This window comes from Pleurodeles waltl, chromosome 12, assembly GCF_031143425.1.
Source record: "Pleurodeles waltl isolate 20211129_DDA chromosome 12, aPleWal1.hap1.20221129, whole genome shotgun sequence".
Classification (NCBI taxonomy): domain Eukaryota; kingdom Metazoa; phylum Chordata; class Amphibia; order Caudata; family Salamandridae; genus Pleurodeles; species Pleurodeles waltl.
The window spans coordinates 553,009,219-553,035,897 of record NC_090451.1 but is presented as its reverse complement, the minus strand read 5'-3'; the positions used below and the strand labels follow the sequence as shown (position 1 = coordinate 553,035,897).

The 26,679-nt window shown below is 47.7% G+C and overlaps 1 protein-coding gene across 1 annotated transcript in view; it reads right to left on the bottom strand.

Moving 5' to 3' along the window:
- Nucleotides 1-10,044: 10,044 nt before the first annotated feature.
- Nucleotides 10,045-26,679, bottom strand: part of LOC138268193 (chymotrypsinogen 2-like) — a 61,619-nt gene continuing 44,984 nt past the window's right edge. The window contains exons 6-7 of the mRNA XM_069217615.1: nt 12,811-12,944; nt 10,045-10,267 (exon numbers count right to left, since the gene is read on the bottom strand). Coding sequence (XP_069073716.1) covers nt 10,106-10,267; nt 12,811-12,944 — 296 coding nt within the window. The 3' untranslated portion in view covers nt 10,045-10,105. The remainder of the gene's footprint in view (nt 10,268-12,810; nt 12,945-26,679) is intronic.

The window sequence follows — 26,679 nt, the reverse complement described above, 5'->3', positions numbered from 1 at the left end:
CCGGAAGTGTACCCACTCACTGAACATCCAGGTGGTATGTGACGCCCATTATGTTATAACTGACATGGTTGCCAAATTTCCAGGGAGTACACATGACTCCTACATTTTCAGGCACAGTGGGATACACCAACGCCTAGAACGTGGGGAGTTTGGAGACGGATACCTCCTAGGTATAGCTGAATACACCTTGCAGACATACACACATGTCAATGTGGAACCCATCTATGCCCAGCTAACATTGTTCATTTTGTGCCAAACAGGTGACAGTGCATATGCACTACGACCATGGATACTTACTCCGTACTTAACACCCAGCAATGAGACAGAGAGGCGATACAACAGTGCACATAGGAGGACACAAAATATTATAGAGAGGACCTTTGGACTGTTGAAGGCAAGATTCTGATGCATCCACAGAAGTTGAGGTGCCCTCCAGTATGCCCCAATAACAGCATTCAAGATCGTTGGCGCATGCGCTATACTGCACAACATTGCCACCAGACGTGGGCTACATCTCACCCCTGCAGACCCAGATTCGGAGGATGACGAGCAAGAGCTACCACATCGCCATCATCGGGATAGAAGCATTGCAAATCAAGGCAGACAGAGATGGGACCACATTGCAAACCAATACTTTGGAAGGTACATGGTAACTGTCACCACACACAAATGTCACACACAAAGAGCCCAGGTGTGAAGTGGAACAAACAAGAACTTTAATGATGTGAACCAATAAACTATTTACAAAAACTACTGATCAGGGGATGTAAAAGTCCACCTGCTATGAGGACACATTAACCTCATGTGCCTCCATTGTATGTCAGTGTGTAGCTCACACCCTACGCCTGGGACGCCGAGCATGGATGGTTCCTGGAGCGTCTGCAGTTCCCTGCCGTGCACTTCCACTACGCAACACCCTGGTGTCTGTGGCAGATGTACTCATTATAGTAGAGCCCTCCTCACTGTCTTGCGGCGTGTCTGCCGCGCCCCTAGCCACCTGTTGTGCCTCCATCATGTCCACTGCGTGGCTTATGCGTCCCAGCCCTCGACCCACATCGCTGGCAAAGTGGCCCATGTCCACCTGTAGGCTGACTGTGCGGCGTGACAGCCCCGTGGTATTTACAGCCTGGCGGACAATGGATGCAGCCATGCGGTCTAGCCGGTGGATTAGCTGCCGGTCACGGCGCCTTTCACCCTCTCTCTCTGTGACAAGTTCAGCCACTAGTTGTCTGATTGAGAGCGCAAGGTCACCTACATTGCTGTTCAGGTGTTGTAGCTCTGTGTGGACCTGTTGCAGCCCTGTTGTTTGATTCCTTTCCATTCGCCGCATGGCCCCTGAAATCAGTCTCATTTGCCTTGTCTGCAGGCGCTGACCATGGATGAGTGCAGCCTCGGCGGCGGAAATGGAGGCGTCCCCTACTTCTCCCTGTGACACTGTAGGGACATTGACACGTCGCCTGCGACGCGGTGGTGGATCTGTGTCCTGTACGATGGCACTGTGGCTGGGACCGGGTGCTGCCTCTATCTCCAGTATGGCCACTGGTGCATCTGGAGGGGACAGTGGTTGGGTGGTGCAGGTCCCTGTGGTGGCTGCTTATGGGTCCTGTGCTGCCTGGTGGCTGACCTCTGGCCCCTGGACGGTGTGGCTAGAGGTGGTGTGTTGTGGGAGACCTGTGGGACATAGGGAACACACTGTCAGTATCTACCATCTGTTGTATGCTTCCTAATAAACTGTTGCCTCTCAGCTGCCTACTTGACTACATTGCCCATAATGCACCATTCAGGTGGTTGCTACCCTGAAATGGAGCTATTTTGGTTGTGCATGCTGCTGTGTACTAGGTGGGTGGGGGTATGGCAGATATGGGTGTACATGCATGTTTCATGGTACCCACTGGTTGATGGTCCTGGCGCTGACGTGTCCAGCTCTCCTATTCCAGACACTGCCTCTGGCTCCAGGGTCTCTTCCACTCTTTCCTCCAAGGGTGTGGGTGGTGGTATGGTAGATGGTCCTCCTCCAGTGTCCCTCATCTCCCGGAGGCGCTCTGCCACCCTCTCCTTGGTCCGGGAGCGCAGGTCATACCACCTTTTTTTAAGTTCCTCAATGCTCCTGTGGCTCACACCCATTGAATTAACTTTGTCTTGGATTTCAGTCCAAATCCTCCTTTTCTCCAGGTCTGGCACACTGAGGGCTGCTCTCCCAAAGAGTTGATCATGGTGCTGGCAGCATTCATCCGTCAGCACCTCCAGTTCTTTTTCAGAAAACTTGATCTTTCTCTTTCTGGCTGATTCCTCCATTTTTGCTGCTGTTCCTCCTGTTGGCTGTTCAGCAGTTGGAAATGGGTGTGGTCCTCCCTCCTCCCAGGTGTATTAGTAAACTTCCCGGCTGTGATGTCATCATCAAGAGCCAGGAAGTGTTTTCCAGAGTGTTCTGCTGCACCTGCATGCAATTTGCGGCACAGTCGCAATTTGCGACACCCACTCGCAATTTGCGTGTTCATTTTTAGTGAACTCGCAATCTGCGGTGCGACTTCATTTGCGAGTCGCAAAATGAGGTTGCTTTTTCTTGTTGAATACCATTTTGTGAGTCGGAAATTGCGAGTCGCAACGACTCGCAATTTTTTAGCTACCTAAGGACCAGATGTAGGTAGCTAAAAAATTGCGAGTCAGAAATTGCGAGTCGTTGCGACTCGCAATTTCCGACTCGCAAAATGGTATCCAACAAGAAAAAGCGACCTCATTTTGCCACTCGCAAATGAAGTCGCACCGCAGATTGCGAGTCCGCTGTTTGTGAGGTCGCTTTTTGTGACCTCGCTAAAAACGAACACGCAAATTGCAAGTGGGTGTCGCAAATTGCGACTGTGCCGCAAATTGCATGCAGGTGCAGCAGAGCACTCTGGAAAACACTTCCTGGCTCTTGATGATGACATCACAGCCGGGAAGTTTACTAATACACCTGGGAGGAGGGAGGACCACACACATTTCCAACTGCTGAACAGCCAACAGGAGGAACAGCAGCAAAAATGGAGGAATCAGCCAGAAAGAGAAAGATCAAGTTTTCTGAAAGAGAACTGGAGGTGCTGATGGATGAATGCTGCCAGCACCATGATCACCTCTTTGGGAGAGCAGCCCTCAGTGTGCCAGACCTGGAGAAAAGGAGGATTTGGACTGAAATCCAAGAAAAAGTTAATTCAATGGGTGTGAGCCACAGGAGCATTGAGGAACTTAAAAAAAGGTGGTATGACCTGCGCTCCCGGACCAAGGAGAGGGTGGCAGAGCGCCTCCGGGAGATGAGGGGCACTGGAGGAGGACTATCTACCATACCACCACCCACACCCTTGGAGGAAAGAGTGGAAGAGACCCTGGAGCCAGAGGCAGTGTCTGGAATAGGAGAGCTGGACACGTCAGCGCCAGGACCATCAACCAGTGAGTACCATGAAACATGCATGTACACCCATATCTGCCATGCCCCCACCCACCTAGTACACAGCAGCATGCACAACCAAAATAGCTCCATTTCAGAGTAGCAACCACCTGAATGGTGCATTATGGGCAATGTAGTCAAGTAGGCAGCTGATAGGCAACAGTTTATTAGGAAGCATACAACAGATGGTAGATACTGACAGTGTGTTCCCTATGTCCCACAGGTCTCCCACAACACTCCACCTCTAGCCACACCATCCACGGGCCAGAAGTCAGCCACCAGGCAGCACAGGACCCAGGAGCAGCCACCACAGGGACCTGCACCACCCAACCACAGTCCCCTCCAGATGCACCAGTGGCCATACTGGAGATAGAGGCAGCACCCGGTCCCAGCCACAGTGCCAGCATACAGGACACAGATCCACCACCGCGTTGCAGGCGACATGTCACTGTCCCTACAGTGTCACAGGGAGAAGTAGGGGACGCCTCCATTCCTGCCGCCGAGGCTGCACTCATCCATGGTCAGCGCCTGCAGACAAGGCAAATGAGACTGATTTCAGGGGGCATGCGGCGAATGGAAAGGAATCAAACAACAGGGCTGCAACAGGTCCACACAGAGCTACAACACCTGAACAGCAATGTAGGTGACCTTGTGCTCTCAATCAGACAACGAGTGGCTGAACTTGTCACGGAGAGAGAGGGTGCAAGGCGACGTGACCGGCAGCTAATCCACTGGCTAGACCGCATGGCTGCCTCCATTGTCCGCCTGGCTGTAAATACCACGGGGCTGTCACGCCGCACAGTCAGCCTACAGGTGGACATGGACCACTTTGCCAGCGATGTGGGTCGTGGGCTGGGACGCATAAGCCACGCAGTGGACATGATGGAGGCAAGACAGGTGGCTAGGGGTGCGGAAGACACACCGCAAGACAGTGAGGAGGGCTCTACTATAAGTAGTGCATCTGCTACAGACACCAGGGTGTTGCGTAGTGGAAGTGCACAGCAGGGAACTGCAGATGCTCCAGGAACCAGCCATTCTGGGCGTCCCAGGCGTAGGGTGTGAGCTACGCACTGACATACAATGGAGGCACATGAGGTTAATGTGTCCTCATAGCAGGTGGACTTTTACAGCCCCTGATCAATAGTTTTTGTAAATAGTTTATTGGTTCACATCATTAAAGTTCTTGTTTGTTCCACTTCACACCTGGGCTCTTTGTATGCGACATTTGTGTGTGTGGTGACAGTTACCACGTACCTTCCAAAGTATTGGTTTGCAATGTGGTCCCGTCTCTGTCTGCCTTGATTTGCAATGCTTCTATCCCCATGATGGCGATGTGGTAGCTCTTGCTCGTCATCCTCCGAATCTGGGTCTGCAGGGGTGAGATGTAGCCCACGTCTGGTGGCAATGTTGTGCAGTATAGCGCATGCACCAACGATCTTGAATGCTGGTATTGGGGCATACTGGAGGGCACCTCCACTTCTGTGGAGGCATCGGAATCTTGCCTTCTACAGTCCAAAGGTCCTCTCTATAATATTTCTGGTCCTCCTATGTGCACTGTTGTATCGCCTCTCTGTCTCATTGTTGGGTGTTAAGTACGGGGTAAGTATCCATGGTCGTAGTGCATATGCACTGACACCTGTTTGGACAAAGTGAACAATGTTAGCTGGGCATAGATGGGTTCCACATTGACATGTGTGTATGTCTGCAAGGTGTATTCACCTAGGAGGTATCCGTCTCCAAACTCCCCACGTTCTAGGCGTTGGTGTATCCCACTGTGCCTGAAAATGTAGGAGTCATGTGTACTCCCTGGAAATTTGGCAACCATGTCAGTTATAACATAATGGGCGTCACATACCACCTGGATGTTCAGTGAGTGGGTACACTTCCGGTTGCCTAACAGATATTCCAGATTTGCAGGAGGGCATATTTGTATATGTGTCCTGTCTACACACCCTATTACATGCGGGAAGTTGGCAATCCTGTAGAATTCCAACTTGGTGCTGTTGATTTCTGCCTCATTCCTGGGTAGGTATATGTATCTGGACATGTGTGTGAGTATGGCATCTAGGAATGCTCTGAAGAACCGTGAGAGTGCACTTTGAGATACCCCACCTGCCACTGCAATGGCCCCCTGATAGCGACCCGAGTCCAAGAGGTGCAGTGAGCATAACACTTGCACATGTGTGGGGATGGCGCTGCAGCGCACAGTCTGGCGTTGAAGCTGCGGATTGAGTAGATCTATTAATTCTAATATTGCTGCACTGCTGAATCTGTATTTATCATAAATCTCCTCCTCAGTTTGTTGGAAAAGTGTTGTATATCTTCTCCTGTCTCTGGCTCCTCCTCCTCATCTGCTGTGCGGCGTGGGCTCTCCTCCTCCTTGCTATCACATATATCTCCACCATCTTGAGTGACCCAGGTGCCTTCTGGGTCCCCTTTTATACTTTGGTTCTGGTTACCACCTGCTTGACTTAGTGGTAAATTCGAAGTGCAAAATGGGCTTTTTGCGACTAGTCGCAGTTTGCGAGTGGCTATTTCATATGGTTTGCGACTCGCAAATTGCGACTTCCTATTAGCGGGTCGCAAAATGGGGTCGCAATTTTTGCGAGTCTGTAATGGCTCGCGTCACAATTTGCGATTCGGAAATGGGATTTTTGCATCCCATTTCCGATTTTGCGGGGTCGCAAATTGCGATTCGGGCCATTTGCGACTCGCAAAAGTTTGCTACATCTGGCCCCTATTTCCTTGGGTGGAGCTTGGGTGTTCCCAAGCATCCATCTTTTGTTTTTGGCGCATTCCTTGATTTAATGGGACTAGTAAACCTGGGAATGCATCAAAATGTTACACTTTCCGTGTGAGGTGTGATGAAGACAAATATGTTTGTTTCTCCTTGTTATTACCTCTTTCTGCAACACACATAGAAGATTGTTTATGTGCAGGAAGGTGCCTCTTCTTGCACAAAAACAATCCTGGCTTAAAGGAGGCACCAAGGTGCAAGGGTGCCTCTTGATGCTGGGCAGCACTCATTGCGCTATCGTAGATAGAGAGCAGGAATGTGCTGTATCTTAGTAAATATGGTGCATTCTTGCTCTCTCAATTTCACGCAGTGCAGCAAGTTGTCTTGCTGCATTGTGTTGCGCCAAATGTTCATAAATCCGGATCCAGGTCTTTATGATAGGCTCGGGCTATTCACTACTCATCCTTGCTCATACATCTGCTTTACTTAACATGCTGTCGGATATCCAGCTTTTTTGTTGACAAAATAGAATTATGCACACATGCAAGCTTTCCTACAGCTCGACTGAAAATATTTCATACTGGTCCTTTGGTAAAAGCATCTATTATGAAATATTTGTGTTGCATCACTTAAGCAATGCAGACATCATCTTTTTTTTCTGACTACTTTTTATAACACTCTTCTTTGAAGATACAGCTTAACTTTCCTAATGCAGAGTGTCAACAAAAGGGTCCTGTTTCCAGCTTCTATATTGTTGCAGCCCAAGAGGTTGTATCTTTGTGTTATTTTCTTTCTAGGAAAGATGGAGGCAATACACATAATGTAGCCCAACAATTACCAAATACGTCTATGAAAGTTCCCAGCCTTTTAGCTTTACCATTGCTTGCTTAGGAAAAACAAGACTCCTGGTTTTGCCAGTGCTTGTTTACTTTGTGAAGACTACGGAGCCTATTTATGAACCGATTTGCATTGCTCTTGCCCATGCAATGTGATGCAAGAGCAACACTAACCTTAAATGTGATTTATAAAACCATGCAAGGCCACTTTGTGAGGCCCTGAGTGCCTTCATATATCTGGAGTAAGGCAACGCAGGGCAAATCACTGCGTTGCCTTACAGTGCCCTGAGAAGGCATCCTATAAGTGTTGTGTGGGTGTTCCGACGCAACTGCCATGATTTTTTATGCATTGCCAGATTTACCAGAACTGGTAGACCTGGGATTGTGCCAAAAAGATACGCCTTCTCAGGTGAGGCATAACAAGGAGAAATATCTTTATTTCTCCTCATTACTTCCTTTTTTATGTGGAAGAGTATGCCACATAGGATTGATTTTGAGCAGGAAGGTGTCCGTTCCTGCTCAAAAACAATCCTGCATGCAACGCAGGCACTCTTGCACGATTATGCAAGGGTGCCTGCTTTGGAGATAGGTTGCCAAAAGTGCACCAGTGCAGGGGAACAGGCAGGAATGCACCTTATTGCCTTAAACTTGGTGCATTAATGCTCTTTCCTTGTCATGCAGTACAGCACAGCAAGGTGACTTGCTGTGGTGCACTGAGTGACAGTCTCACAAATAGGCCCCTACATTTGAAGCCTACTAAGAAAAAATAACAATGCCATTAAACATACATATGTTATTGAGATTTGTTTAGCAGACTTTCTGCCATTTATTTACTTACACAATTTTATATTAATTAATGTGGTGATTTGTGTTGCCATGGCCATTAGTATTGTCTTGCAACAATGTTGAAGTTTTGGCACATTCACGCCCTTATACGCGTTATTCAAAACAATTTTGTTAATGCACTCAGGCCCAGATTTATCAAATTTTCACACAATATAACACAGCAAGACACCTTGCTGCACTGTGCTAAGTGAAGGGCAGAGGGCAGGAATGTGCCATATTTAACATAATATTGGGCATTCCTGTCTTCTCCTTACACAGGCACACTTTTGGCTGCCTAGCGCCAACGCAGGCAACAATGAGTCATGGTGTAAGGGTGCCTGCTTTGCAACCAGAATCGTTTTGTGCAGGAAGGGATGCCTTCATGCACAAACATAGTCCTCTGAGGCTTTCTCAAAGAGGAAAAATGAGGAGAAATAAACATATTTCTATCATTTTGACACATTCCCAGGTCTACCACTCAAAGCTAATCTGAAAATGGTCCAAAATCCATGGGTGCATGTGTGGGAACACCCACACACCACCCATCAAAAGCCTTCCCAATGCAGAGTGAAGCAGGGTAAGAACTTGCGCTTCCTTGCGTTACTCAAGATTTACCAAGCGCAGCAGGGCCACCCAATGTGGTCTTAAATTGCTTGGTAACTTTGACTTTAGTGCTACTTTGCCCTTGTGTTACCTTGCATGATGCAAAGGCAACACAACACTATGATAAATCTTCCCCTACCTGCCTCATACCTGACCCAGTGGTGCTGGAACAATCATCAGAGTGGGGGTGCTGCCCTTAATGTTATATCACTGAAGTCTTACCGATTGTGAAAAATCAAAGCGCCACAAAAAATTCAAGTGTAGCAAATGTGACATGCCAATTCAGCAGGAGAGTATTAAGGGTGTGGTATTTAACCGCTGGTGCATTTAGGACCACTAGGGCCATATTATTTATTATGCCCCGTGGGTGCAATGGCCATGTGTGCCTGCTTTGTGTACCCTTGGGGCACAATGGTGTTACAGAAGGGGCCACAGACGCTTGTGCCTCCCCTTCTGTGATACTGATAGTGCTGGCATACAGAGCTAAGAGACAGCACTATATCATGAGAGGGCATTCCCTCATTTGCGTAGGGGTGTGCCCCCATGTAAATGGGGGAATCATTGCCTCTGTGCCGTATTAGCAACATGGGTGCATAGGCCGCGTCACAAAAAGGTGGAGCACTTTCCGTGAGCCTTCTAAAGGGAGCGATGGGTGCAATCAGTCACTGCACCTGCCTGCAAGGGGATCTCGCTCTCCTTTTGAAAGTGCAGGCGTCATGCAGCCTGCACTGTGAAACACAGAGCGGCTTTGAAGCAGCTGCTCCATATTTCACTTGAATGTGTTGCCCCTAAGGCAGCACAAGTTTGTGGCTGCTTTGGGGGCAGCACATTTTGCATAACACAGTGCACTTTCCCCGTTTACACATGGTGTATCTTTTGAAAGGTGGGTTGTGGTGCAAACAGGGAAATTGCACTGCTTATATAATATGGCCCCTGGTGTAGTACTGCGATGTTATTTACAGACAGATAATCTTTGGTTGAAATGACCACTAAATTTGCATAGGCATGCAGTTTTACTAATAAATCTGTATGATGCAGAAATGATAATGTGTTGAAATTGGGCTTCAGTTAATAGTCATCATTTGCGTATCACCAAGTAAAGTGTCTTAATTTCCTTTGATCCTATTAAAGTCTCACACTTCAGAATTACAAAAAAAGTGTGCTTTGTTTTTTCTATGTGCTGATATATTTTAAAATATGTGTATAGTCCATTTACAGGTATTTAAATGCTGTTGTATGTTAGATAAACACCTGACATCATAATGCCTTTCTTTCCACTCCCTGTACCCCAGGAAGATCCTCACCTAGGTCACTCTTCTAAAATCTTCTCTCTTTGAAGTCTGAGGAATAAAAGTGAACACCAGTTTCCAAATAAGCTCTAATTTGTCAGAAAACAAAGCCTGAACTTTTGACCTCTGTCTTTCAGCACACCAAAAATGTGAGAAGATAAACAAAAAACTAAAAGAGATTGAAAGTGCTCATTCACCTTCTGAACTCCAACATGGCTATTTTTTAGGGTGATCCGGCACCCCCACATCCCTACTTTCTGCGTCTAAGACTTGACCAGTGGCAGGACAGCACATCTTAAACAAGAAAAATGAAAAATAATTTGAAACCGTAACTAGAACGAATGACATTCCATTTATTGCGATTTAACTTTGCAATCTTTAATAGGCACCTAATTTAATTAGCAGCAATAATTTGATCAGCCCAAGCTCTCAGTGACGTAACGCGTGCGTAAACTCCAGGAGACGATGGGGAGCAGTTGCCGCTACCCCAGGAGACGATGCCCACCAGGGTCCAGGCGCCGTTCTTCTGGCACACAAGAGGGCCACCAGAGTCACCCTGAAATCAAAGTGATAGGTCAGAAATGCAGGCTGCAACTTTAGAGCACATGCAACACCATTACCAGGCAGAAGGAGGGACATGAATGCGTGAAAGTTAGCGGAGTACTATGACAGATGGGTAGGTGTCCAAGAGGGTAGGGATAGGCAGGCGGACTGTGAAAGAGAGACCTTCTGAGTAACAGACTGAGGCCCAGATTTAATAAGACTTTGGCCCATATTTATACTCGGTTTGCACTGAATTAGTGTCATTTTTTTTACACTAATTCAGTGCAAACCTCACTCCGTATTTATACTTTGGATCTAGACACTTCTATCGCCAAAGTTATGGAGTTTACATTGTTTTCTGGACATAAAAACCTACTTTGCGTCAATGAGATGCAAGGTAAGTGTTCCTGTCCAGAAAAGGATGATATGGCCTTAGCACCATATGTATCCCCCGTGCTAAAATCCAGCAAGGTTGCATGGGGACCTTAAATAATGGCGCTAAGCTTGCCTAGCGCAATTATTTAACGCTTGCGAATGGGCAGGCATTAGGGAACCTGTAGGCCCTTCCCTGGCCCCAGGGACACCCACACCAGAGGGACACCACAGGATTGGGGCATTTTTTTGCCTCTAAACAGTGTAGCGGCATAATTTGGCGCACAAGCTCCAGTTTCCCCTACGCCTCCCCCACCCTGTTAGCAGGGCATTAGCGCCGGCTAGCGCCATTCCATAAATATGGCGCCCGGCCGACGTCTTGGAATGGTGCTAGCCGGCGCTAAACGTTTTCACGCAAAACTGCACAAACACAGTTTTGCGTGGGCCTTTGTGCTGTTTCAAAGTGAAGGAAAGCAACACATAGTATCTACTCCCAAACACCAAAGGTTTTTTGTGCTGGAAAAGTATTGTTATCTGAGCACAAAAAGCTCTTTGCCTTGCTTTGCAGAACTTTTCATTTAGTGGCTGGATCTGTGCAAACACCCATATGTTTTAACTGAAAGACCGATTTAATGCATTGTGCTACGTGAAGGGGAGAGGACAGGAATGTGCCATATTTAACATAACATGGAGCATTACTGTCCTCTCCTTGCACAAGCACACTTTTGGCTGCCTAGCGTCAATACACGCAACCTTGAGTTATGGTACAAGGTTGCCAGCATTGCAACCAGAATTGTTTTCTGTGTAGGAAGGGATGCCTTCATGCACAAAAATAATCCTCTGAGGTGTTTTCCTCTTTCTATGTGTGCTGCACAATGTCAAATCGGGCTTTGGTGCAAATGCCTCCTTGAAATGGGCATCAGAAAGGGGAAGCAGAAGAGGGCAGAGCAGCACCATCTCTACAAAGGTGTGGCGCTGTTCTGCTCTTTTCCTGCATTGGCACATTGACAAACGCCAACACAAATAACCTTGCACCATAGTGCAAGAATGTCTGTGTTGTGGTCAGCTCAGTTTTAGTGCAGGAATGGGTTCCATCCTGCCCAAAAAAGCCATGTTGAAAGGCAATTTCCTCTTTGTACGTGGGCTGCAGATTGCACACATGCAAAGAGGAAAAACAAGGAGAAATAAATGTATATCTCTTCATTATATGATAACAAAGAAGGAGGTTTTGGAGGGGCTGAGATTGTCCTCATTATAACATAAATAACACTACAAAAAGGCCCAGCCCTAAAAAGATTCCACAGGGTGGACAAGGGAAAGAATTAAGTGTAGAAAAACCCTCACCCACCAGGGTTACCCTTTGGCTGCATGCTTCATCATTGGGTTTTCTCCCATTCCACTGCGGAACGGGGCGTGCTACAACCAACGGAACACAAGGGAGCACTGATGTAGTTTCATCAATGTGAATTTTGAGAGGGAAACATGTAGACTGACCAGGAGGTAAGGTACATAGTATACCACACCCCAATGCCCCTTTCTATTCACACTGCCCGTGACACATATTAAATTACTAATAGCACCCAGAGGCAGGTATTTTTAACTAACCCTAGACCCCACCAATCCTATCCCTTTAAAAATTCACATTGATGACAATACATCAGTGCTCTCTCGTATTCCGTTGGTCGTAGCACTCCCTGTTCCGCATCAGAACGGGAGGAAACCCAATGATGAAGCATGCCACCAAAGGGTAACCCTGGTGGGTGAGGGTTTTTCTACATAAAAAAATATTTTTTCATTCCCTTGTCCACCCTGTGGAATCGTTTTTGGGCTGGGCCTTTTTGTAATGTTATCTCTTCTTTATGCCAGCCACAGGGAGGCACAAGATTTTGTAAATATGGATTGCATCAGAATCCATGACTGGATGCACCGATAAGCCCATTCACCACACACGAAGCATCTCCTTTCTGCAAAGTAATGGAAGCCAACACATTGTGCTGCGTTGCATTACTTTTGGTGACAATCTAATGCAAACCATGATTTACGATGGATTGCAAATACCAAGCCAACCTTGTGTGTCGGGTCTGCATTAGAAACATAATGCAAACCTGACTCTACAAGGTTGTAAATCTGGGCCAGGGTTGCTACGCTGTGTTGCATAAAAATTGAATAGATCTGGCTGTTTACCATGCATGAGGAGGCTCCAGAAGCTCCGGCGCAGATCATGACATCAGCGATCTTGTTACCCCAGTATCTCTTGCAGTCAGTGTTGGTCAGGAGTGGAAGTGACACCTGCTGCAGCTTATCCGGAGTTTTGCTGGCTGCAAAGCAAAACCATAGAAAAATATTGATCAGTGAATGTCTTGACCATGCCTCAACTGCTTGTAAAATCCTAAAACTTTATAGACTTTTGTTCTGTGCATAACATTTGTTACAGAAATCAGATAGTGACAAAAAAGGAGTGTGACTGGAGCAGCGGAATATGGTGGATCTGGAAGAGGTCTGTCTAAACAGATTGCTTCCCATTCACTTCAGTCCCTGGTGGGTACTTGAAACTGTGCGACAGCTCCAATGAACTAACTTAATGGCACTAATTTAGCCTTTTACTATTAGTGGACATAAAGATCTGCAACCTGAAATAAACTTCAAAGATCATCTCTTGGAAAGCCTTCTTATGGAGCCTTGAGAAAGGGATGGAGATACATTGGGAATTACACACAGAAGTTAACAGTGTTCAGCCATATTCGGAGCAAATTAAGGGGCATATTTATGAGCCTTTGCACCGCCGTTGCATACTTTGTTGTGACGCAACTGCAGCGCAAACCTTAAACTCATATCTATGAGGACACGCCAAGCAACTCTGCGTAAGGAAAGCTTTCCATGGGTGTTGCAGTGGGTGTTCCCATGCAACACCCATGGATTTTGAAGCAGAGCTTGTAAACCTGGGGATGTGGCAAACCCTTATGCCTCCCCAGGGGAGGCACAATGAGGAGAAATATCTTTATTTCTCTTAGTTTTTTCCTCTTTCTATGTGTGCTGCAGAATGCAGCACACATAGAAAGAGGATAACGCCTCCTAGGATTGTTTTTGGCATGATCTTCCTGTAAAAAAACAATCCTGCCTACAACACAGACATCCTTGCACCATGGTGCAAGGGTGCCTGCGCTGGCGCTAGGCTGCCAAAACGGTGCAAGAGCAGTGGGAAAGGACAGGTATGCGCTGTATTACTTAAACGCGGTGCATTCCTGTCCTTTCCTTTTGACACAGGGCAGCAAAGCAAGGTGACTTGTTGCGCTGCCCTGCGCCAAAAGCCCATGAATATGGGTCTTACAGTTTACAGGTTGCAACCATTTTGAGCTGAAAAAATGAAGTTGGCAATTGACCTTAACAAAGTTGGAATACCCTTAAGAGAGGGAAAATAAGATGTGATTGAGCAGTGTTAAAATCTGCGTTTGGTATTAATTTATGTTAATTGTTTATGAGAACACTACCACCGATGATAAAATTACCATCCATGATTACACCTGGAGAGCGAAAACATGACACCTATACACTCATTGCAATTTGCGCCCAATAAAATCCAACTGCGCCGAGTCTGTATTCATTAGTGTGATAAATTTTCCTCCAATTATAAGTTTTTGCTCTAAAATCCACATGCTCAATTAAATACTCAGGCACAGATTTAGAAACACTTTGAGGCAAATTTACAAGGCCCTAGCACCTTCTTGCCCCACATTAGAGTAATTTGTTAAAGCAAATGTGGCTCAAGGGGCCAATTTTCACCACACCATATTTAAAAAAGTGGCGCAATGCATGCATTGCGCCACTTTGTGACCTGAGTGCCACATTATGTCTGCGTCAGGCAAAATGTATGCAAGGGAGGACGTTCCGGCGTTTGAAGGCCCCCAAATATGATGCAGTGAAATCTACAAGATTTCACTGCACCATTTTTGGTGTCATTTTTAGCGCCTGCATAATGCAGTTGTTAAAGTGGCGCACCCATTGTAATCAATGGGCCTCCTTGCACTTTGCTGCACAAGCATCAACATTTTTGACACTAGTGCAGCAAAGCGCCACAATAGTATCAAATATTTTGACGATTTTTGACGCTATTGTCTTAACGTACGCCATGGTGCGCCGTATTGTAAAAACGGCGTGAGAATCGTGTTGTTAGGTGGTGGTAGGGGCATGCAAGAACCGGGACCGATGCACACCTTTTTTGTAAATCTGGCCCTAGGTGTCTGCTTCATATTATTTTCTCACGCAAACCTGCTGTAGAATATTCAAATGGGATTTACAATCCACCGCAACTATAACCCAAAGTATTGAAGTTTTGTGTAATGCGCTACCTTGCATTACTTTGCGTCAAGGGGATGTTCCATCAGTGCTGTATGGGCATTACCATTCAACCACCCATGAGTTTTGATGCCAATCCCTAACTACAAAGAATTGTAGACAGGGATTTGCACCAAAATCCTGCACCTCCTCCATTCTGGTGTAACGAGGAGAAATGTTTTAATTTCTCCTCATTTTGCCCTCTTTGCATGTGTTCTGCATTGTACAGCATGCATTCAAAGTGGGAAAAACTTCAAAGCATAGTTTTTTGTGCTGAAATGCGCTCCTTCCAGTTCAAAAGCTATGCTACACACAATGCAGTCACCCTTGCACTATGGTGCAAGCGTGTCTGTGTTGGAGCATGGCTGCCTAAAGTGAGCCAGCATAGGGAAAGACCAAAACAGTGCCATACCTTTTTTTATAACACATTTGATTGTTTTACACTTAAGAAAAAGACACAAAACCATAAACATATAAACAGTGACGCATACACATCTGCAGCAGTAGAAGTCCTCCATTCGCACACAGGGCCTAATGATCAGATTAGTCAGAAATGCAGCAAGGTACAATGTGAGTACAAGCGGCAGCAATACACGTTGAGCATAGCAGAGGAAGCGGACACCGTCAGGGAGCCCACGTGTAGGAAAGTACCCTCTTTCTTGGCATGGTTACCCCCATTTTCTGCCTGTTGTTAGTGTGTCTGACTGTGTTCACTGGGATCCTGCTGGCCAGCACCCCAGTGATTGTGCTCTGTCTCTTCTAACTTGGTAAATTAGTTACTTACACCCCACATTTGGCATACTGGTGCCCCTGTGTACCTCCCCAGTATATGGTACCCAGGTACCCAGGACACTGGGTACCAGGGTATCCCCATGGGCTGCAGCATGTATTATGTCACCTATGGGTCGCCCATGCAAAGTGTATATGCAGGCCTGCCAGGCACTGTAAGTCCCCCTTTTGGCTGGCCCTCCTAGCCCAGAGGGCAGGGTGCAAGTATCTGTGTGTGAGGGCACCCCTGCACTAGCAGATGTGCCCCCCACAAACTCCAGTTCCATTTTCCTGGACTTTGTGAGTGCGGAGACACCATGTCATGCGTGTACTGGACATAGGTCACTACTAATGTCCAGCTACATAATGGTAACTCTGAACCTAGGCATGTTTGGTATCAAACATGTCGGAATCATACCCCAATACTGTTGCCAGTATTGCTAGTATGATTCCTTGCACTCTGGGGGCTCCTTAGAGGACCCATGAATGCTTCTACCAGCATTCTGGGGTTTTCTGGGCAGCCCAAGCTGCTGCCACCCCTCAGACACATTTATGTCCTAACTGCTGCTTGAACAGCTCAAGCTCAATAAAGCAGAACAAAGGATTTTCCTTTGGGAAAGGGGGGCATGAGAAGGAAGAAGGAATCTCCCTTGGAGTGAAGGAGTCACACCCTTGCATCCGCAGGCAAAAACTGTAATGACGACCGGCTCAGTGGATCTCCTCTCATCCTGAGCTGTGTGGATCCTGCATCATGGGTGGTGGTCCAAAGTAGTCCTCTTGCTCCTCTCTGCCAGCTGTCCAACTTTGGTGGAGGTAAGCCTTTGCCTTCCCAAGCAAGACAGTACCCCCGTGCACCTCGTCTTTTGCAGCTACCAAGGCTTGTTTTTATCTCCTCCAAAGCATCTTCAGCCTCCATGTAGCCCAAGCCCCCAGCACTCCTTCCTGCGATGCATAGCCCTCTGTGTGCTTCTCCTGCGGCGTAACTCCCTTCTTCAGATGTACTGCATAGGCTCCTCTGTGACTCCTGGTTCCTTGTCCAGTGGGTCTCTTGTGGGGGCTGCCACTTCTTCTGTGGACTCTGCCTTGCTGAAGGTCCCCCTAGGACTCCCCCAATGGGTTGAGTCCTCCTGGACTTTGCTTGTCCCCAGCAGCTCCACTTTTGCTTCACTGCAACTTCTGCCTTTGTCAAGGCTTGTTGGTGGCTCTTCCACACCGCTGACCGACTGCAATCATCCATCCGGCGTTGGACGTCCAATGCATCCTCTAGGAACTCTTCACATGCTCCAGGGCTGCATTCCTGACCATCTTCCTTCTACTGTGGACCAACTCCTGCATCCACACCTCGGTAGGTAGTAGCTCCTACTCATCCTGGACTCTTCTGTGACTTCTGGACTTGGTCCCCTTCTTCCACAGGTCTGCCTCTCCAGGAGTCCACCGCTGGTTTCTTACAGTCTTGTCTGGATGTTGCATTTTCTTCTTTTGCTTCCTTTGGTGGGGTGGTTTGGGGAAAATCTAGTAATTTACTCTTTTTCTCCTGTAATTAAATTTTGTAAGTTTGTGCCGATTTTGCATCAAAAAATGACGCAAATGCGGTGCTAAAAAAGTATAAATATGGGGCTGAGTGTTTTCTTCCATGTGTGTAAGTGCTATGTGTCTACAGTGGTATTGCATGAGCTTGCATATCTCCTAGATAAGCCTTTGCTGCTCATCCACCGCTACCTCTGGAGAGCGTGGCTTCTAGACTCTGCCTATACTACACTAATAAGGGATACCTGGTACAAGGAGTAAGTATCTCAGGTACTCACCACACACCAGGCCAGCTTCCTACATTGGTGGTGCAACGGTGGGATAAGCACTTGCAATTGCCTTACCACTCTGTCACTTGCTGCTTTCCACAGGAAAGACCACTTACTGACTAGGGGTACACACTGTACTTTGTGCCCGGGAACTCGGCTCTTAGGTTTTGGTAAGCTAGGGGTTTAGGCATAGCCCTTGCTCTAAACTTCTTTTGAGAGACTAGGAGTTAGGGTAGTTAGGCACACCTACACCACCCTAACAACACAACATGTCTTCAGCAGAGTACACATCTCAGGCCATGGATTCTCCCTATGAGAACCTGACTTTCCAGGAACTGAGAGAGATATGTGCTGAGAGAAAACTGAAGGCAGGGAGGAACCCTAACAAGAGTCTGCTTCTGGTCCTGCTCCTCCAGGATGACCAGGACCATTTTGGTAGCCAGGAGGAGGAGGTGGAAGATGCAGAATCTAGCCCCCCAGTGTTAGAAAGACAGGATCTAGACACTGAGGAGGGTCTGCAGGGTCCCTCAGAGGATCACAGAGTCCTTTGTAAACCCTCTAGCCTAGCTGGGAGCACTTCAGGTAGTGGGAAGGAAAGCCACAACAGTACCCCCCCCCCTTTGTGCCCAGAGGGTTAGTTGAAAGGGTAACTAGAAATGGGGACAGATCCTCCTCTGCTCACTCTCATGTCACCTCAGTGTCTGAGGAGAAACACTGCTCAACTCTAGAGAATGATTCCCTCAGTGGCGGTTTCTGTACATGGCCGGCAGGGCTCCGCCCCCTTTACAATCACAATAAAAACAAAGCGATCATTTATTTTTTAATTAAAAACTAATACCCTCTTTTGTAACTTTATAAAACAGGGGGCACTATCTCCCCCACTCACCAACACCAGCATTGTTGTTGCTGTGCTCGACACTTCGGACAAGTGACGTGAAGTCACATGATCACTTTAGCTGCTCCCATGTAGGCAAGCCCAAAGTGAGTCTATTTGCGGGGTTGAAAGTCTCACAGCCCTGGGGTCTGTGAGGTCATCAGCTCAGCAAAGACCCAGCATCAAGGCATAGTCTCCACCCCCTGATGACGTGGAGGTCAAGTTAGCCCCGGGCGTTTTTGATTCAAGCCCTGAAGCGCTTAGCCTCCACGTCAATCAGAGAGTGGAGAGCATTGTCACCCCCCCTTTTCCCAACTTGCCACAGGGCATGGGTGGGACCTCACCCTGTGAGAGCTGGGAAAGGGTGTGGCAGGCGGAAAGACCCGGACCGAAAGCACTGCAGGACAGGTGCCTGTTGCGAGTTGTGACTCGTCGTGGACCATCGGAATAGCATATATCTTAAGGAGTCTGGCCGCCGGCCGGCACTCAGCGGATCAGCACCAGGTAAGAAAGACCTAATAAATTAACAGCTGCCGGGCTCACCCTCGTGCAAGTGCGTGCATATGGGATGGCGTGGCTGCCAATAGCATCGCGATCGGTATGCTTGCATTCACGGAATTGTGCTTGTTTTTTCCCGGCAAAAGCAGTTGGAAAGCTGATAGGTCAAAAAAGCAAGACCTGTTGTCTTTACCAGTACTTGTTTCGATTACTTGTTGCGAAACAAGATCACTCGTTTTCAGACTGACTATAAAGAACACACTATCAGAAGCCCACGTGAAACCAAAGGGGGCGCCAGAGCACTCCAAAATAGGAAGTACTTAGGCAGCCCTTTAGGTATGTGCGGTAATACACACTAATGCAGCTCAGAAATGTGCGGTAATGAACACTGAGGCAGCCCTTTAGGTATGTGCGGTAATGCCTGCGAACGCTCACTACTTCAGCCCAGATATGTACATTAAATCACTTGTCAGGCAGCCCAAAACAAGAGTTTGTGGTCCCTTGAGTGATCACAAGTGCCCAGAAGCCAGACAAGCGGCTGTGACCCTGACAGTGCAAATGTCGATGACATAAAATAGCATTCAATCAAAGCACCCTGAAGCCCCTAGTGTTGGCGCTGTTTGTGGCGCCATGTATGACCAATAAAAAATGAGCAATATTAATACTTTCCACTGAAGGCTATACCTGAAAAGTGGGCATTCACTTCTGTGAGGTGACCGTCTAAACGCTTGGAGAGAGTCCACTTTTGGAACCGTCAAGCGCCTCTTGTTGCGCCTGCACTGCAGATAAACAGGCCTGACACCCTCAGCGGGGCCGCCCCAAGATTACAGCAGGATAATTTGTTAGTTTTTATCAGAAGGCCCGCATCTGAAATATGCCCTTTTAAATCAGGGCCAGGGGGGGTAATGGACTGGCTTTCACCCTGTGCAGTGCTGTGACTGCAGGCTGCAAGGCTCCCAGAGCCACCCGTAGCCGCAGCGCTTAAAGCGACGGGCTGGCTGCCTGAGAGATCACAGGATGTGCATCTTTTTATTAGAACTGGTGGCGAAAAGTGAAAATGGAAGGCTGTCTGGGCAGCGAAGTGAAAAGGATGTAACCTCAGTACTGCCAGCACGACTTGGCTACCCCACAGCCCAGGACAGTGACTGTAAGGCAGAGTGCTGCTGTGTGCGCTTCGAAGTCCAGCACAGCGGCTGGAAGGACTGGAGGTTCCCAGTAGGTGACTGCTGCGCCTCAGTGCTTAATTTGTGCTTGTTTCCGGTGCGGGGCCCCGGCACTTATTTTTCTGCCTCAAGCATTTACTGCGAGTAAAAGACACATATGGGAAAGACGGAGGAAAAGAAAAAGGAAAAAGGATCACAAATAGAGAAAGGAGAAAGATGCATGAGTGAGCTGAGGTGGCAGGGAGCGGCTGTAAATGGATTAAAAAGGACCGAGGTGGCTTCAGTTTTACGCTGCCTCAGTATACCGTGTTCGCACATTTAATTGCAGCAGCTGCGTGTTTAAGAGGAGGACTTTGGGCACCGGCACATTTTTATTTACAAATTAAGCACTGCTGCGTCTGTTGTATAACGAGAGGAGACGGTCTGCGCAGTAAGACTTGCCATAAGCAGCTATAAAGGACTGTTCTGTTGTCCAGGTATTTAAACCTTTTTAACTGAGTCTGGCAAAAGAGTCCACATGTTATGTGAAATATTCTAGTGCAGCTATTGCACCCTGCATGTCACTGTTGCATGATGTGAAAGCAGCCCTTGGGCTCAGGGAGGCCATGTCTGGGTCACTACCTAAAAGTCATGCCCAACCTTTACGCCCCACCACTGTCAAATTTCACCAGCCGCCACTGGATTCCCTAGATAGGGAACTCAGACAGACTGAGACTGGAGGAGGCCAAGCTGAGGCTGCAGCAGCAGTAGCTAGCCCTAGATTGGGAGGCCTTGACAGTGGAGAGAGAGTGGCAGGCTTTGGGGATAGCCCACCATGGTGGCAGCAACTTTAGGTTCAGGGAGCCTAGGGCAATATGTACAAACACATTTTCCTATTGACACAGAATGGGTAAAACCCTTTGCTACATCTGGCCCCTAGGGTCAGTGAAGACTCTTTTGACTCCAGGAACTTAAACAAGGTTGTTCCTCCCTACAAGGTGGGGGTGGTACTTACAAGTGGTTCACTGCTCTGGAGAGAGCCAATAAGGTACAAAGGGTCCCTCAGAGACAGTGGGCTCCTATCCTGTGGCTCTTCTTCTCTGACAAGGGGAGAGATAGAGTTTTCACTGTTAGGGAGGATGATGCTGGCAACTATGCCACTCTGAAATCTGCACTCTTAGACGGGTTTGGTCTAACCACAGAGCACCATATAATCAAGTTCATGGAGACCAGAAAAGAGTCCTCCCAGGATTGGGTTGATTTTGTGGACTGCTCCATTAAAGCTTTGGAAGGCTAGTTACATGGTAGCCAAGTCAGTGATTATGAGAGTGTGTATAATCTGATTTTGAGAGAGCATATTTTGAACAACTGTGTGTCTGATTATTGCACCAATACTTGGTTGACTCAGATGTGACCTCTCCCCAAGAATTAGGAAAGAAGGCAGAAGATGGGTCATGTTAGACCTGACAGCCTTAGAGTGGTCATCCCCCAACTTTTTGCCTGCCTCCCTCCACTTTGCTGACACTGTTTGTGCTGGTTTTAAGACTCTGCACACTTTACCACTTCTAACCAGTGCTAAAGTGCATATGCTTTCTCCCTTAAACATGGTAAAATTGGTTCATTCCCAATTTGCATATTTGATTTACCTGTAAGCCCCTAGTCAAGTGCATTACCGGTGTCCAGGGCCTGTAAATTGACATTACTAGTGGGCCTGCAGCAATGGTTGTGCCACCCACATAAGTTGCCCCTTAACCATATCTCAGGCCTGGCATTGCAAGGCCTGTGTGTGCAGTTTCACTGCCACTTTGACTTGGCATTTAAAAGTACTTGCCAAGCCTTAAACTCCCCCTTTTTCACATAAGTCACCCACAAGGTAGGCCCTAGGTAATCCATGGGGCAGGGTGTTATGTAGGTAAAAGGCAGGGCATGTACATGTTTGTTTTATATGTCCTGGTAGTGGAAAAATCCTAAATGTGTTTTCCACTACTGTGAGGGCTGCTCCTTTTATAGGATAATATTAAGACTACCCTCATATACGGTTTGAGTGGTAGATTCTGATCAGAAAGGGGTAATCAGGTCAGGCCAGAACAGTAATAGAAAATCCTGCTTATTGGTGAGGTTGGATTTTATATTACTATTTTAGAAAAGCCACTCATAGAAAGTGAGCATTTTCTGCACTTAAAAACCATCTGTGCCTTACAGCCTGTCTCCAATCAATGTCTGGGCTGGGCTGGTTGACAGCTTCCTTGAGCATTTCACTCAGACAACCACAAACACAGGACACTCAGTCACACCTGCACTCATCTGCATCCTGATTGGGTCTTCCTGAGCTGGAAGGGTGGAGAGCCTGACAATTACTTTTCAAAGGCAAGGGCCTGCCCTCACGCAATGGACTGCCAAACTCCCTACTGGGACCCTGGCAGACAGACCTGCACTGAAAGGGGAACTTTTCACTTCAAAACCACTCTTTGAAGTCTCCCCCACTTTAGAGGCATTTTGGGGTATATAAACTGTATTTCTGACCCCACCAACTCAGACACTTCTGGACCTGAACCTGCAAGCTGTCAAAAGGAACTGCCTGGCTGCCCAAAGGACTCATCTGGACTGCTTTACTGAGAAGGACTGCTGCCCTGCTGTTACCCTGCTGCCCTGCTGACCTCTGACTTTGCTAAGAAGTGCTCTCCAAGGGTTTGGATTGAGCTTGCCTCCTGTTTTCTGAAGTCTCAGGGCCAAAAAGACTTCATCTCTCCAGGAAATTCCTTGTGCGCCGAAAATTGATGCACAGCCTGCCGGAAATGACACAGCGCGACTTCCAGAGTGGAAATTCGACATAGTGCCTGTCTTGCGACAGAAAATCCGAGGGACTCCCATACTTGATTGACGCACAGCCAAAGCAGAACAATGTGGCGCTTCCCCGAGTGGAAAATCAAGACAGCATCTGCTGTGCGATGGAAAACTTGACGCATCGCCCTCGCAAATCTTCGCAACGCCTGTGACTTCTTCCAGCGTGTCCAGGATTTCCCCACATCATCCCTGTGTGTCAACAAGATCCCCGCATTACAGTGAGGAACCAAGACTGCGTGCCGAAAAATGACGCAAGCCCCTTGCAGCGTGTAAAGAAACAACACATCGTCTGTGCTGCATCGGAAAATCCAATGCACACCTTATTTTTCCACGCATCTCCTCCTCTGCGGTCTCCGTGCGTGTTATTTTTTACGCAAACCAGATACTTTGTGTAATCAAGAGTTGAATTGTGAGACTTAAGACTCTTTGTAAACTTGCAAAAGTGACATTTCAACTTGTGTTTATCGGATCTTCATCGTTTTGACCTTATGTTAACCGGATAAATACTATCTATTTTTCTAATCCTGTGTGGCGTATTTTTTGTGGTGTTTTCACTTTGATACTGTATGATGTATTGCACACATACTTTACACATTGCCTTCTAAGTTAAGCCTGACTGCTCAGTGCCAAGCTACCAGAGGGAGGACACAGGATAATTTGGATTGTGTGTGACTTACCCTGACTAAGATTGTGGTCCCTACTTGGACAAGGGTGTATACCTCTGCCAACTAGAGACCCCATTTCTAACACTGGTGTTCAGTGGTGAGGATAGCACTTGTGTTTGTGCAGTGATATACAATAGCTATGTGTACACTACCTACCCGCAGTTAAAGGTCAATTTTATTTGTTCTCTTTTGGCTGCAATTTTCTTGCTTCACATTTTAATCTAATCCTATACAACATGTCTCTGGCTGAGTCTCAAGGAGGAGCTGGAGAGTTTGACCTAGCTGAGCTGGAGGCATACATGGTCAGCCAGCTGAAAGGGTTCTGCAAGGAGATGGGAGTACCTACCCGAGGTGCCTCCAAGAAGGATAGAGTACCAAAAGGTGCTAAGGGCCTGGACAGAAGCCCGTTCACAAGAGAATGTTGAGTTGGGAGAGCAAGAGGATGGCTCTCCACAGGATTTGCCAACAGCAGTGGGGCCTGACACCCCTGGATCTGTGCACCCTGCTAAACCAGGGAGCAGTGTCTCAAGTCACAGCCTGACTGCAGAGGAATGGAGGGAGGAGAGAGAGTTTCAACTGCAGTTGGCCAGATCAAACATGGAGGCAGAGGAGAGAAGAGCTAAAGCTGAGAGAGAAGCCAAACAAGCTGAGGCTGAAGCTGAAAGGGACTTGGCTGAAATTAAACTACTTCTGGCTCATGAACTGAGTCTGAAAGAGGTGGAGCTCAAGACTAGGCAGTCTGAGTCCAGCAGTGAGGGTGGTAGCATATATACTGGACCTGCTGGAGACCAAAAAGTTCAAATACCCAAAGATGTAGTGTCAAATTTTGTGGTGGGAGATGACATTGACCAGTGGTTTTCTGCTTATGAAGTTGCACTAAGGGCTCATGGGGTTCCTGAAGAGCAATGGGGTCGGGCTTGTGGAAGCACATGCCAGTACTTGGGAGGACCAAAACACATACACACTCATGAAAGCTATTTTAATTGCCAAGTTTGGACTGACCCCTGAAAAGTATCACCAGAAATTCAGGGACAGTACCAAACTCTCCAACCAAACTTGGGTAGACTTTTATGATTCTTCTAGCAGGGCACTAAATAGATGGGTGCAGGCAGTAAAGTAAATGATTATGTGGGTTTATATAATTTGATCCTGAGAGAGCATATGCTCAGTATTTGCTTTACAGAGTTGCGCCAGCACCTGATTGACAGTAGGCTGACTGATCCCAGGAAGCTTGCTGAGGAGGCAGACCTTTGGGCTAGCACCAGTGTCCAAAAAGGTATCTGGGAGGGACACCCACGAAGGGTGGTCGGGGTTTCCACCAGAAGAAAGAGAAGGGAGAAAAAATTTAAAATAAGGAGTTCTCAAAGGCGCCCAAAATAATTCCCATGGGAATAGTGGTAACCAGTCCCAATCTAAGTCTAAAAAGAAAGAGTTCATGGAGAGTAAGACAGGGAGGTTTGTATCCCAATGCATAGAGTGCACTAAGTATGGTCACTCTAAGGGTGACTTCAAATTTCCCAAGAGGGCACAGCCCCCCACTCGAGGGCAGACACCTGGGTTGGGTAGTGCAGCTCTGAGGAAGGAGGTAGTCCCGGTTAGTTGTGGGGAATAGATAGAGGTAACCCTAGTGTCCCTGGGGGATGCAGAGATGGTGCCAAAAGCCCACATGCCTGTAAGTAATTCCAAGTATAGGCTGGGGTCCCCAATAATGGGCAATGGGTGGAACTCTGTGTGACACAGGACAGCATGACTACTGTCAGGGGTTAGCTGGTGTCAGCAGAGCAGGTCCTACCGAACACATTCCACCAAGTCATAGTTGTTGACAATCATGAGAGTCACCTCCCGGTAGCTCTAGTTCTCTTTGAGTGGTGAGAGGAGGGGGTCTCTGGTACTCTGAAAGTAGCTGTGAGTCCTGCCATGTCTGTAGATTGTCTTGTAGGCAATGACCTTGAGCATACTACTTGGAAGAAGGTAGAGCTAAGATCTCACTTGGAAATGTTGGGACTGCCTGAGTGGGTCTGCATGACCACAAGGTCCATGGCTGCACCAGGAGGGGAGCCAAGGGCATCTGGAGCCTGGAAGAATGGCCTAGACAGCTGCCAAGGAGAGGGGCAAGGGGCGTGGGAAACCTGTTCCAGAAGTTCCTGTGGTGGTTGACTGGGTCCCTGAGGAGAAGGCCCGTGAGCCAACCGGGGAGGAAATGGCTGTCCTAGGTGACCTACCTGAGCTTGCTGGCTGGCAAGTTGAGGGTGGCCCCATCAGGGAAGAATTCTGCAAGGCGCAGAAAAAGTGCACCACTCTTGAGTGTTTGAGACAACAGGCCTCAGCTCAAGCAGAAGGTGAAGCCTCTGGTGATCACATTATTTATTGGGAGAATGATGTCCTTTACAGTGAGCCAAAGGTAACTGGGCCTGGCTCATGGCATTCCCCTGGCAGGACATTTAGGGCAAGACAAGACCTTTAGCAAAATTGTCACCTACTTTTATTGGCCTCGAATGAGGACGGCCACAGATGTATTCTGTAGGTACTGTCCCACCTTCCAGGCCAGTGGGAAGACAGGGAAACGGCTAAAGGCCCCCCTGATCCCACTCCCTGTCATTGGCACCCCCTTTGAAAGGGTGGGCATCAACGTCATTGGTTCATTGGACCCCAAAACTGTCCAAGGCAACAGGTTTATCCTGATTTTGGTGGACTATGCCACCCACAACCCAGAGGCAATCCCTCTGAGGACGGTGACTGCACCGGTGGTGACCAGAACTCTAATGGGGATCTTTACCCTTGTGGGGTTCCCAAAGGAGATTGTGTCTGACAGAGGCACAAACTTCATGTCTGCATACTTGAAGTCCATGTGGGAGGTGTGTGGGGTGACCTACAAGTTCACCACACCCTATCATCCTCAATCTCATGTTCTTGTGGAGAGATTTAACAATACCTCGAAAGGCATGATCACAGGCCTCCCTGGGGTCATGAGGCATAAGTGAGACGTCCTCTTACCATGCCTTCTCTTTGCTCACAGAGAGGTACCCCAGAAGGGGGTAGGGTTCAGTTCCTTGGAACTTTTCTATGGCTACCCTGTTAGGGGACCCTTTAACTTTGTAAAGGAGGGGTGGTAGAAAGCTCCCAAGAAACCCCCC